Consider the following 14,294-nt stretch of genomic DNA (forward strand, 5'->3'; position numbering starts at 1 on the left):
ATACTGCATAGTGCTTTAACAAGACACAGTAAGATAGGGCTTCGCCCTCAGAAAGTCGAAGGGGAAGGTTAAGGCATTGCTTCTGACCTCCAAACATTCATGGTGGTATATGCATGCCCATACACATATATACACAGACACAAAAAAATTACCACTTCCAAAAAATATCTATAGCAAGGGCAGAAAAGTCTGCTGCGGAACATATGTGATAAAAAGACTAAGGTTCAAGGTTTTTTGTTTGTTTGTGTGCTTTTTCACTTTTTTTTTTTTTTTTTTTTTTTTTTTTTGGTTTTTGAGACAGGGCTTCTCTGTGTAGCCCTGGCTGTCCTGCAACTCACTTGTGAGATCAGGCTGGCCTTGAACTCACAGAGATCTAATTGCCTCTGGAGTGCTGGGATTAAAAGTGGGCACCATCACACCCAGTTTGAGTTTTAATCTAACTGAGTACTTGTGTAAATAATGACTTCTTATTTCTCCTGAGCCTAATACAACATGGTGACTTAGCTAAAAGACACCCAACACTAACTGCAGGAGCCATTAACGAACAGTGAAGGTTGATCTAATGTCGTAGAAAGATGTAAAATGCAGCATTATGCCGCAATGTACTTCCCCCTTTGGCTATTTCTCTTCCCAAGAATTCTGCTGATGAAGTCACATCCCAACATCTTGTCAATCCTGAAAATGTGTCTGTGGCCTCTACTGCCTTTTATATTCATAGTCTATCAGAACATCTCTCTATCCATCCTGATACAGATTAATTTCTACTCCAATTTCCTACCCTGCCTATCATCGCCTTTCATTATGCTGATTGGGCTTGTGGGTAAAGACAGAATCCCACCCAAGAAAGGGGAAATGGGAAAGACTCTGGGCACTTGTATTTTGTATTTTCAACCTGTCACACGGTTACATCACTAGGGTAGAACTGCCTATCTCTAACAATAACTTGGAACCTAGGTAACCTTAGGCTAGTAACTCTCCGATCTTTGATTTCCTTATTTGTGAAATGGGGGTGGCTTTTCCTATTCCTAAGAAGAATATTGGACACTGAAGGCTAAAAACATTAAGTATAATAGACTAAGGTTAAGTCCATGAATACAACTTTAACACATCTGCCCCCATGAGCTCTTGGAAGCCCATATAAACAACACAGCTATTTGGACGATACACCTAACTGCAAATTCCACACAAAGGTGTACGTCTAGTAACTCAGCCGGGCTCAGTCTGTAACTGTCATTATTCCTGTTTGAATTTTATCTCATTGGCCTTTTTCCGAGCACATACATCTCCCAGATCTGATTGCAACGACAGCCTCAAGAATATTGTGCTGTGCTGTGTCAGCATCCATGAGATCTATGCTGTGCTTCAGGGCTGTATGGCTTCCCTATAGGCTGACCAGGATGTTTTTCCCCATGTTAGTGTCTCTCTCTCTCTCTCTCTCTCTCTCTCTCTCTCTCTCTCTCTTTCTCTCTCTCCCTCCCTCTCTCAATGGCAGTGGCGTGTCATCTCTGTGTGAAAGAATGAAGTATCGTTTTTCTAGTTAGGACTGGTGAATGTCAGCTACCATGATGCATTAGTGAAACTTGTTTGGGAGTGTGCACATAGTGGGCCTCATTTTTCCTACTGTTCTGCAAAGTATTTAACAATCACACGAGGAGCACATTTTCCATTTTCACTTACCATTCATTTATGAATATATTATGTTCTATATTATAGTATATCATAACTGCTTATCCTGTTGCTATATAATCATCAAAATTAGTATGATTTTAACGATCCATCTTATTAGTTACTATAATTTGCTTAACTTAAATTTGTACTATGATTTGCTTAACTTAAATTTTTCAACAATAGGCTCCTTTCCAGCTTTTCCTGTAGTATAAACAACCTCTAGCTTACAGATTTTTGCTCAGAGCTTCTTTCATTTTTCATATTTTCCCTTTGGGTCCAGTCCTAGGAATGGGATCCTTAGATCAGAGGATATAAATTTTTAATGATTTTTAAATAAATGGATGTTATTTTTCCAGTTTACAATGCCACGAGCAACGTATTAACATTCTGCTCACATTCCGGCCTTATCAGAAGTGTGTGTTACTATTTGATATTTAATACACTTACAAGAGGACCTTTTGTTTTGCATTTTTCTCATAAGTAACAAGTTTTAATCAAACACTTGCTTACAAATTGTGTATCTTCTTGTGTTTTGTAGAGCCAGCTCGCCTCACAAACCTAGGAATACTTCTTTTCCATCAATAACTCCTGCTGTTGCTCAGTAATTTTGTGGATTAAATAAAACTAATGTTGAGTTCTTAGAGAAAGCATTCATGTATACTCATAAAGATGAATTATTGAGGACCTGTATGTGGAGAACAGTGTGTAAAACAGCCAGATAAAATAATGGGGAAATTCCAAAGTTAAAATGAGGATAATAAATCTATCCCAGAATTCAAAGTCTGAAGCAGGACTACAGTTCCCATAGTTCCAATCTCTAGGCAGATTTGAATGGCTTCTTCTTTCTAGCCCCAAACCCAATGTGCAAACTCAGGCGCTCTTAATCATACTGCTTCTAATATTTCCCTAGTGATTTTATTTAGAATTCCTAATGAATGAAACCATCCTTACAAAAAGACAAACAGACACACACAGACATACACACACGTCTTGCGCCATTTCCAAACTCATACTCCTAGTGCCTCAGGTCCAGACATGCATGCAGCTCTAGAAAATGATATAGATTCCTAGCCTGATACCCTGTCAAGGGACTGAAATCCAAGTCCAGAGACCCAGTTTTGCCCTCCAGGGAATGTGACCTGGCTCTTGAAATGGGCGTCTTCTGTTTTGCCAACAGGTACAAAGATCTTTCATGACAAGTCACCACTAATCCATCCTGAGTTGAGTAACCCTCGTCTCGGCTAGCCCTTTCTCTTTGACCTAAGGGTGTTAGGGTTTATTCAAATAAGATAAGTGTTACATGTTGGTATGTCAGACTATAAAGGAAGCCACTAACCATATTCCCCCCACCCTTCTTCCTTTCTTGCAGCCTCAGTGGAGAGTTCTCCATAAACACAGTAGCCATGCAAGCCGCTGCCTGGCCAGTGGGCATGAGCATGGCCTGTTCCCCAGAGAAAGACTTACTCTTGGCACTGCCAGAAGAGATCCTTGAAGCATGGGCAGATTAACTGGATTATCTGAGAAGACGCCTATTCAGTCAAGATCATGAAGTTTGGGAGGATAAAAAATTCATCTTGGTTTGCCGTGGATTTTCAAATGAGGTGCATAACGTACAGTGCCAACTCGTTCCAAGTGGTCATTGGCAGGCCATTAGCTGGAAAATTACTTCCAGTTCTCATCACTGTGCATAACTCAAGTTCCCCTTGGGCTCTGTCTGTGCCCTTCACGACAAGTCCTGTGTTAGCATGGCAACTACTGGATTTATTTCATTAAGCGTGCAGATGGCATGATGTTTTAGAAAAACAAATACAAGAGTTCTGCAGTCTCCGTGGAAGGGTTCACAATATTATGCCCTGGTAGGAATGTAAACGCGTCTTGATTGTGTTAGTTGTGGTGTCCCAAGGTGTTCTGTCTAATGCTGAAGCACTTTATCTGAGAACACGACACTGAGCTGAAACCACATCTGGTACATGTAGAGAAACAAATGTCTCCTCTCTTCTTTCTAACTCTTGTCTTATTTCTGGCTCAGACTGTCCAAGACAAACTCCACTCCTAGTATACTCTCAGTGTTCTGTGGTAGATCATTGTAAATATGGCCACGATACTGTTAGATTTCACTTGCTGATGCTTCACCGGATAACTGGATTACTTCCAGCACAAAGGGAAGCCGAAGCTAGCAAGTCTAGTAACTGGACTCTTTGAAGTCTCGCTTCACTGTACCCAGGAACAACTTCACACATCACATCATGACACACTTTACAAGATGCTTCTCTCTGGCCCATGCCTACAAACTCCTCTCCTACAGAGGAGATCTTCCAAACACAGAGACTCGTGGATTAATGCCAAGGGCAGCAGAATGCAGCCTACCTTAGTGGCCCCACTTCCACACTTAGGAAAACTTCCAGAGGTCAAGTTTCAAATCACAGTTCCAGAGAGAAGCATCAAACGACCTCACTGTGTGCCCAGAGAAGTAAAATATTCAGCCCACAGTAGGTTTTCTTCCTTGGCACAGAACTCACTCTTCCATGGTAATGCTTCCTGGGATGTATATATGACTATTTTCTTTAATTCTATCCAACAACAAAGCACAGTCCTGGGAAACCGTCCATTCAGTCAGTGTTTTTAACCTGAACACCAGAAGTGTTCGTTCATATTGATTGCCCCCTTGTGATACATTAGCATCTTTTCCCTGGACATTGAACCTTGGCTGAATTAAAACACAAAAGTGTGTCATGAACACTCACTAACCTAACCTGGAACCCACAGGCATCAGAGACTAATATTTACAATGGGTGTAACAATATCTGGTACCCTGCCAGCATAAACAAGCAAGACATTTTTGTATTGTCCCCAAGCCCTCATTCTCTGTCCCCACTTGCGGTCCCAGGAAGTGGAAAGACCTGAATACACATAGTATCTCTCTAACAGTATCTCTCTGCAGGGTGGCTCCAGATGTGAGCTAGAGAGGGGCCTCAGAGAAATGATAGCTAACCGTGAGATCGGGACCTTTAAACCAGAACCGTCAAAGCAACCCCAGACCATAATTCTCTAAAAAGTTGAAATTGGTAATGCAAGCCCAGGTTGCCATGGGTCCCGCTCTATGACCCATCCATTTGCCTTCGTTCCACCAGCAGGGTTTATGTGTCCCTTCATGCCTTCTTTTTGTCCAGCAAGCAAGCATCTGTTGAGGGACCACCATGGGCCATGAATGGTACTGGGTCAACTCTAGTACAGAAGGCACATTCTTCCTGCTTCTATTGAATTCTCTCCTTCAAACACTACTCTCTTTTTTCACAGCACAAACTGAGCTGAGAGATCTAGGTCCACCGTCCTCACCTTGCCAGAGAACATAGGAAGATGCTTGTGATGACAACAGGCAGATTCCATTCCTGAATGAGTGGGCAGCTTCAGAATACATCTAGAACCTTGCTAGACAGCCAGCTAAGTTGATCAGAACTTTCCCTAGCAGCTCCCCGTTGCTCTCCTTCATGCCCACCCCACTCTCTATATTTATCACTACAGTGCATTCTCTGAGATGCCAGTTCTCTAAATATCCCCCAATGACCCAGAATTGGTCCTAATGAGTCCTCTAAACCCTGCCAGGTCTGAGACACTGTAGCTGGGAATTAGCAGGTGGAGTCAGTGCCACTTTGAGACTCTCGCTAAAACCCTCAGAAAACTGATGCCTATTCTGTGCAGATGTCCACTAAGTGATCATAGACTGTTGTTATTTGGGCTGATGCAAAATAATCTGAGCAATTAAAAAAAAAGTTACCTCTTTTTTTTGGAGTCAGAGGAATACTGTAACATTTTTGAAAGATAATGGGTGAAGATGGAAATGGAAAAATGACAAAATGAAGGCCCTTAAAGACCCCAGTTGAAAAATGCTATCTCTTAAAAAAAAAAATGCCTTAATTCCTGGTACAACCTCCATATTTGCATATGAGCCCGTACTGTTTTCCAAACTGTCAAGCACTATTTGAAATCATTAAAGGTTTGGAATCATGATGGAACAAAATCTGTACGTGCACAACCAAAACCAGAAGAATGGGAGAAATGATTTCATTCAGGACCTTCGGCTTCTTTGTTGCATGGAGATCCTCTGTGAGATTGCCCCGTGGTTACTTCTTGCTTTGTTATGAGTCAGAAACGAGTGTGCAATTTTACCTTCCAGGAATCCAGGCGAATCTATGGTGGGTTTTGTTTTGTAGGGTAGGAGATATGGGGAGCTAAGGGGAAAACGTTTCAATATCTAAAGACTGTACATGATTGAGGTTTAAGTTTTCCTTTTTCTTAAGCTTGTGCTACCCCTTTTACTAAAAGGCTGACACACTTAGGCAGGAAAGATACTCTTGGGAATGGACTGAAATGAATAATTATCAGACTCTCCAGGATGCCGAGAGGATTAGCTCGGTTCAGATCCAAAATCAAGTTTAAATATGCAGAGCGTCATGGTTCTGCTGGGGTCCAAAGCAAGTTGGACCAGTAGCTTGAGACTTGCCTAGGAGGGATAGGAACCCAATCAACTTGCTTTACCGAATATGGCTTACCTTCAAATCCCTGCACAAGCTCTGTGACATGTATACCCACCAATTCGATTTCTACCTCCTTCATACGGGTAAACATGCCAGGTTCTCTCCAGAGTCACTCTGCAGCTGCCCAAACAGAGGCATGCAGTCCTCCGTACTGAGGAGAACGTGCCATTTTTCAACATTCAATGGGGGAGAAGAAGATCAAAGATACCTGTGCATATAAACTAAGGATAAGAACCCCAAATGGATCCACCACACACACACCCTAAATGCTTTGTCTGCAAATGTCACGTAATTGGTTTTGGATAGCAACAATGAAGTCTCAAGAAAGTAAAGTTTTCAAGACACCCCTAACACATTTTGTTTTAATCCAAACCTCTTCCCCCATGCATTAGCAGCTACTTTCTCTGCGATGTTTGCTTCCGTGTTCTTTAGAGTAATTTTGCTACTTGACAACTAGACTTAAAGCTGCCATAGACTTAAAAACCTAATCTTTGGAAATGACAAAGATCCTTTTATTCTTTGAAGCTTTTTTTTATTCATCACCTCTCCCACTTTTTCCTTTTTTTGATGTGTGTGTGATTTTGTTTTCTTTTCATCTCTTTCTTTTGTATAGTACTATAGGTATAGTTCAAGGATTCTAGAAAGAACTCAGATAGAACCACATCATCCTCACTGTTTTTTCCCCTGTCCTGACTAATAATTCAGTTTTAAGCTTGACCTTGATGCAGCCCAAACAGCAGTTGGGCTCCCATTTTCGTCTCCAAAAAGTCACTGGTCAGGGGTGATCATTAAAGCAAGGCCAGGGGGATTAGAGAGGAGGGCAAGCCAGGAGCTATATCTTCTTGAGCACAGCTGAGGACTCTAGTTCAAAGACAAGCAAGCCTCCACCTCAATCTCTTTAGAGCTGGGTCTAATCCTAGAGCCGGAGCATGGTCTCGTGAACTCTGATGTGTCAACAGACAGAATTTCTGGGAGCTTAAAAGTAGAAGAAGGCTGATTCAGTTACGTTCCTATGGTGATGTAGCTGACATACACTGGAATAGATTTCTGAAAGCTGTGACTGAGGCAAAAAAGAATGACCAGGTATGCCTTTGTGAAGGTGGCTACAGGGACAGCATCAATGCTAGCACCTGTGTCCATCATGTTCATTTCAGAGGCAAAATCCTGGATGAGGAACTGGGAAGGGACAGGCACTATATCTAAACTCTAAAATGTGTAGCGTGAAATTTAGGTGGCAAAATGAAAAGGAAAAAGACCATGAGGCATGGCCCACTCACTGCTGGTCCTCTGCTTCACATCAAATGACAAAGAGATGCCTCCTGCTGAACAGGGAGATCTGATCATTCAAGATATTTTAAACCTGTTTCATTTGCCATATAAGGCTACTTAAGAACCTTAAATACCCAAGAATTCTCCCATCAGAACCCCCTTCCGTACTTATTTCCCAGCAGTAAAAGACACCAGCAATCTACACTGACTGCCATCTAAATGTCACTGGTGACAGGACTCAGGCTGAATCCCAAGTCAGCTGACACAAGAATACCAAACACTGTTGGTCTTTCTGCATTCCTACTGATCACTTAGCATTTTCGAATTTTGGAAATAATGTTGGGGGGTGGGGGTGGCTCGATCAATTGTTGTATTGTTTTCCAAACCTCAGAAACTTTCAGTAGCTTCAGCATGGATCTTAGAACTGGGACTTTCTGTTCCACGTGTCTCTTATTTGCATAGCAGCTGAAAAGCTAAGGAATCTACTGAACCGGGCAGTGGGGATGCAGGCCTTTAATTCCAGCCCTCGGGAGGCAGAAGCAGGTGGAGCTCTGAGTTTGAGGCCCGCCTGGTCGACAGAGCAATTTCCAGGACAGCCAGAGCTACCCAGAGAAACTCTGTCTCAAAATATCAAAAAAAAAAAAAAAAAGAAAGAAAAAAATTTCACCTGACTTCGAGGCCCGCACACCTGAGCTAACCAAAACACTGGGGAGTGCTGTTTGCCAGCCATCAGGTCCACAACCTTCTAGAATTCAATCATTCGGATCATAGGCAATAAATGGCTGAATCACATGGTGTTTCTCCATATTTGCATAGACGTAGTTATTAAACGTAGGGTTCCTGTTTTGCCTTTGAAAGAACACACAAATCCATTTTTTGGAATTGCATTTGATCACACCACCTTTTCTCAAGTTCTGTTTTCTGACATCTTCCACAATTTCTTTCTTCAAAAACTTAAAGTTCTTGTTGTACAGGTCTTTCCCTTCTTTGGTTAGTGTTACCAAAACCTCCTCAAGTTCTGTAAAAATATATTAAAATCCTTTGTGCTGACACAGAATTCTAAAACAAAACTTCTTGTTATGATAGATCCTTATTTCACCTGGGAAAGAGAAACCAATTTTCCCTCCAGTTCAATACCTTGGGCACTTTAGAAGTTGCTTCTGTCCCACCTACAAACTGAGCAATCTCTGTTGCCAGCTCCTGAGACCCCAGCTTCTGAAACAGCACAAAGACCATGAAAAGACATCTTAAGCACACTAGGTAGACTCCATGTTCAAGCAGAAATACAAAAAAAATAGTTGGATTTTGAGTGTTGTTAAACATTTGAAGATTGTTAAATCAAATACAAACACACACACACACACACACACACACACACACACACCTAATCCAATCACATTGGGAGCTGACCACAAACTCAGAAAGTTTGGGGCAATTCCTTGTCTGAATCCCATGCAGTTAACTCAAGATGGGCGTATATTTCCTCGCACATCAGAGTTGTAAAGCGTATGCCAATTCTTCTAAAAAGGCCTCTGGTGGAGCTGGAGATGTCACTGATTTGATAGCATGCACAAAGCCCTAAACTGGATCCTTAGCTTCACTTAAACCAGGTAGAGTGGTATGTGCCTGTAATGCCAGCACTTGAGAGAAAGAAGAAAGGGAAGATCAAGAGTTCAAGGTCATTCTGGACTGTGCAGCAATTTTGAAACTGTTCTGGGCTGCGTGAGATCCTGTCTCGAAAAATTAATCAATTGAAAAGACCCCTGGTACTGATGGAAACCTTGAAGGTCATGTTCGTTGCTGATGGCTATTGGCCTTGTTTGTTTGTGTTTTGTTTTGTTTTGCAGCACTGGGAATTGAATCCAGGGCCTCTGGCATGCTAACCAAGTGTTCAACCAATGAGTCACATCCACAGCCCATCTTTTTCACGCTTATCCCATTCCTACCTCAGATCACCAGCAACTGAGACCTTAGCTTCTACAAGGGTGTTGACCCCATACTTAACACTTGGCAATGGTGGGGCTCTGCCTAGTTTACTGGCTTCCATCTCTCCTCTTCTAGCCGAAAGCTATGTCCTACAAATGCCGTGCTAGAGGAGGCTGGAGTTTGGCTGGTAGAAGAAGCTCACACTGCCGACAACTGAATAAGACCAGGTCCTTTAACTTGCCTGTGCAACTTACTGATGATGAGAACAGAAGCCCGCCTGCTGAACAACCAAGGCAGTGCGGATGTTTTGAAACTCATTCTACTGAAAGTCTTGCTCCCCTGAATCGCACTACTGTAGGTCTAGTTAATCCAACTATTTAATATTATTGGGCACTGAGTTAAATAGCTTTACATGAAATTTTAGCAAAGATCAATATTGTAACAAAATTACAGATTAGGAGTAAAAAGCACCTGAGAAAAGAAACTATTGATCTGCTGTGGTTTATATACTTGCATTATTCTTAGGGCTTTGTAGAGATTGGCACTTCACTGATAAAGGGAAAGAAACTGTTTTGAATTCAAGAATGGTGGAGTAATAGCAATTGCTGGGGGCTTTGGTCCTTACCCTTTCTGGGATGTTCTTCGTCCCTCAGCAGACAGGGTTGTTTGAGGACTAGAAAGGTCTAAAGGGTAAAGTTTTCCCATACCACGTATTTACAGATAATTGTTGTAGCAAACAGGGTTATGAGCTTGGTTAATGATACTGTTCCTCGTCTTTGGTTTTTTTTTTCTTCAAAAACTATTATTACCAAACCTCCACTCTAGGATTAAAAGAAGAAAAGGAAGAATGAAAAAGTAATACATGGTATTTTACATGTGTGTGTGTGAACACACATACACAAGAATGGTTGGACACACAGACACACAGAGACAGACACACAGACATACAGGCACTGACACACACATATACACACACAGACACACACAGACATGCAAACACCAACACACAGACTCATACAGACACCAATACACAGGCATAATGACACCGACAAACACAGATACACCACACACACACACACACACACACAGACAGACATAATGATACCGATACACACAATTACACACACACAGACACACACGCACACACAAGCTTTTTCTTAGATACAGGAGATGGTTTTCAGAGCCTTCAGTGAGAGTGTCCACATATCACCACTCCCCCTCTCCAGGGTTCAGAGAACAGTGACCTACCCAGAGACGAGGACAGGCAAAGACTCCCAAACTTCAGATGGAACAAGGCCACAGAGCATGTGCAATTGGCAAGTTGAGGGCATTAAGAATCACATAGTCGTGGCAGATTTCCTTGGTCAGGTGCTATTGCATGTTAGTATTTGTTCTAGGGAAGATATAAGGACAAAATCATCTGGTAAATATTAAAGAGAACAGCAGTGAGCTCTCCAGAGTCTGGGTGAGTGGGGGTTGTGGTTCCGTGGTGGAGTGCTTGCCTAACATATGGAAGGACCCCGGTTCAGTCTCCAGCACTGCAGAAGACAGAAGGAAGGAAAATCCCTCTCTCCTAAAATAACAAAGTCGGAGGGAAGAAATCCAATTAAGAAAAAAAGAAAAAAGACTGGTTCACTCTTTGAACAGCAAGACTAAAAAGCACATCTCGTACCACAGTAGTCCACAGAGACTGTAGACATTAACGCTTCCTTAAGTGCACAGTTAGTTAAAGCAGTGGTCTTAATTGTGTTGGGTTCCCAAGATTGGTTCATTAAATTGGAATTTCCTTTATCCATTACCCACAATTGTTCTGCTTTTTTTTTATCTTCTTTCCTTTGTTCACTTTTTTCTTTTCTTTTTCACTCCAGAAAGGGTTCCAGGCCCAGACTTAGAAAGACACAATTAGGTTATGTGGCAAAAACAAGAGTGCCTTTTCCACTGGATGTCCACATTCCTGGGCTCCACGGTATCCGATGTTTAGGAAACGCTTCTCTAAACATAAGATTTATTGTGCACCACAATTTTGAGCCACTGACTTATGTATCTTGAGCAGCTACCAACTTGCCAATTCCCTTTGGGTCTCCTTTATATTTTCTTAGACTATTTCTTTCTATTTTGGGTTTTCTTCATGAAGACTAGGATGGGGCGTGAGTCTTTTTAAACTGATAAAAATAAAACTGTACAGATTTCTGCCCACTTGTATCTGCAAGCATGATCTCTCTCGGGCTTGAAAATCGGCTTTATCATTTTGTATATTTGACTATTTTGTATTCGGTGTTATTTGGTTCCTTCTGTGCATGGCAATGTATTAAAATGTGGGATTTCTATTACCGTGTAAAAGTGTTTTGATTCTGATTTTCAACATATATCCTTGGCGAACGGAAAAAAAATAGCATTAAACTTTTCATTTCTATTTTCTTCAGCTCATCAGCTTTGTAGAAGGAAAAGGAAAGTTAACAGCATTTCACTTTCCCTATGTTAGCTAATGATGCAATTCATGGTGGAAAATTGTCCTCAATTATGCTGTGTTTCCTGGAGAAATAATGTATATGAAATGAATTGGAAGCCTTCCTCCCAGCACCCAGAATTCCCCCCAGTAATGAAGCCCACCAATGGGATTGTTCTTTCTGTTGAATGCTTGAGTATTGAACACAGCTGGACAAAAGCACAATGCCCTTCGTCCTCAGACATGGTAACACATCAGAGAAAAGAAGGTACTAAAGATCTTGGCTCAATTTGCTCTTGTAGACAGGAGTCTTAAATGCCCATGGTAGCATGGACAATGACATCTCCCAACACCTCCTGTCTGCATTTCTTTCAGGTGGTGACCAAGTATAAGAAATCTGTCTTTTTATGAATAGATGCAGCCTTTCAAATAACACCTAACTCAGACCCCTGGAGTTAGGAGCCAATGCTGTTAGACACATTCAGCATAAGCCTTGGCGTAGCAAACATCTATATATGTTCCTTTTTCATTTATACATATTAATATATATATATTCCAAATTTTTATTAAAACTTAACTTCCAGAATACTAAGATGCACCACATACAAACGAGGTGTTTTACCTGCTCCTCCTCTAAATTACTGCTTTCCACCTCCTCGCTTATTTTAATAAACACATATAGACACCAGGGCGTGACTGACTGTGGACTGACTCAACACGAGCTGAAAAAAGGCATCGTTTCCAGACAGAAAAGATCGTGCATCACAAGAGGACACCAGTGTTTGGTTTTGCTTTTATTTCCCAGAACAAAGTCTCATGACAACCTTTGAGGTTAACTCACTGAGTGGATGCAGAAGTCCTCAGAACTCTGCATACCTTCTGATCCCAAGCACACATTTTTCTCTGCTCCTCCGCACACAGCTTTAGAACGGTTAATGTGGCAGTCTTGTTGTTTATGTCGTCTCTTTAGAAGGTAGTGAAACCAGACTCCTCCCCATCAAAAGATATTCTCATCTTGTCATTTCTGGGATCACTCCTGAGCGTTGCATCTTCTCTTCTTGCCTCTTCCTCTTGTTTCTTCCTTTCCCTCTATTAAATGGGTCTCTCTCTTTTTGTTTGCCTGGATACATTTTTCTGCTGTCCCTTCTACCTCACATCATCTCATCTTTCTCCTCTCTCTCTCTCTCTCTCTCTCGGAGCACCAGCACCATGGGTCCTGGTGGAGAAGCTTCATCTATTGCTTTGTTAAATGGATAAGATTACATTCTTCAGACTGCATTATAAAGAATTCTGTCTATCCTTATGTGTTAATGCTACTGTTAGCTTGGGTCAGAATGACTTCTGTTTTACAGTGAGCAGCATAAACTTCAAAGACTCTGAACTAGCCACAGTGTTGAGAAGAGTTGCTGTTGGATGCTCAGCTCTAAATGGAGTATGTATACCATCCCCTCCGAAGCTCAGAGAGCACTGCAGGAGAAGGGGCGGGCAGATAGAAGGGCAGAGGAAGGGCAGAGTGTTGTGGAATGCTGCATCCCAGGCATGACTTGACCACTGCACTCTCGAACTCACAGCTCCTGTGATCCTTTGTACAAGACCTAGACAAGACAGGGCCTGTCACCATGCTGCCAGGGAGAGAAGAGGTCCCTGCCCTGTGTGAAGATTTAGAGGCAGTTTATGGTTGCTGGAGGAGAGACAGAATTTCTTCAGTGATGCGCCAATGATGAAGTGCCCATGCTCCTGTGAAAATCCTTTCACTCCTGCTTCTAAAATCAACCCTAATGAAAACCGTTAAGTCACATACACCTCCAAAGATGGGAAAGGAGGAGGATCTGAGAAGAGGACGCAGATCAGCAGATGTGGAGAGAAGATCAATGAGGATAACAGAAGGTATGAGTATTGTTAACATACACTGTATATATGTATGGAAATGGCACAATTAAACCCATTATATACAAATGTTTACTAATAGAAAGTTGAAAACAAATGTCAGGAGAGCTGAATCAAACTTTAAAATTTGGGTCATAGTCTTCCCAACTCGTTGCTTTATCCCTAACTGGATCTCACAACCCTTCTATGCTTTATTAAGAAAATCTCATTATAAAGGACAAAGTCAGGTGTGTTATCTGAGCAAGGGGAAGGTGCTAGGCACCAAGTTCTCCTAGACTCAGAATGGGCAAATTCCCATCTATACCACTTTACAGGTGCAATTCAAAGCCTTCTGGTCATCTTAGAGCTTGGAGCTTCCTACTTCTCTAGATAAACGAGACAGCTATATTTGGCTCAAGAGCAGGGATGCCTGTGAGAAGTTCAGTTGAGACCATCAAAATAATCTATTGACATAAGATTATTCAAAATCCTAGAAAAGCCTTTCATGAGATGCAGTAAAGTCTACCCAAAGGCACCTGCATCTTTCTATTTCCAGACCTGCCTTCAGAAGATCCCTTGTAGAT

The 14,294-nt window shown here is 41.8% G+C and overlaps 1 protein-coding gene across 2 annotated transcripts in view; it reads left to right on the forward strand.

Annotated features, from left to right (window-relative positions):
• The window catches only part of Samd12 (sterile alpha motif domain containing 12), a 404,598-nt gene extending 392,873 nt beyond the window's left edge, over positions 1-11,725 (forward strand). For both annotated transcript variants that reach the window (XM_041672179.1, XM_041672181.1), the window contains exon 5: positions 3,038-11,725. In XM_041672179.1, coding sequence (XP_041528113.1) covers positions 3,038-3,060 — 23 coding nt within the window. In that variant the 3' untranslated portion in view covers positions 3,061-11,725. The remainder of the gene's footprint in view (positions 1-3,037) is intronic.
• Positions 11,726-14,294: the final 2,569 nt, after the last annotated feature.

Source organism: Microtus oregoni, unplaced genomic scaffold, assembly GCF_018167655.1.
Source record: "Microtus oregoni isolate MIOR12 unplaced genomic scaffold, Mior012 000022F_ref0000154, whole genome shotgun sequence".
In the NCBI taxonomy this organism is placed as follows: domain Eukaryota; kingdom Metazoa; phylum Chordata; class Mammalia; order Rodentia; family Cricetidae; genus Microtus; species Microtus oregoni.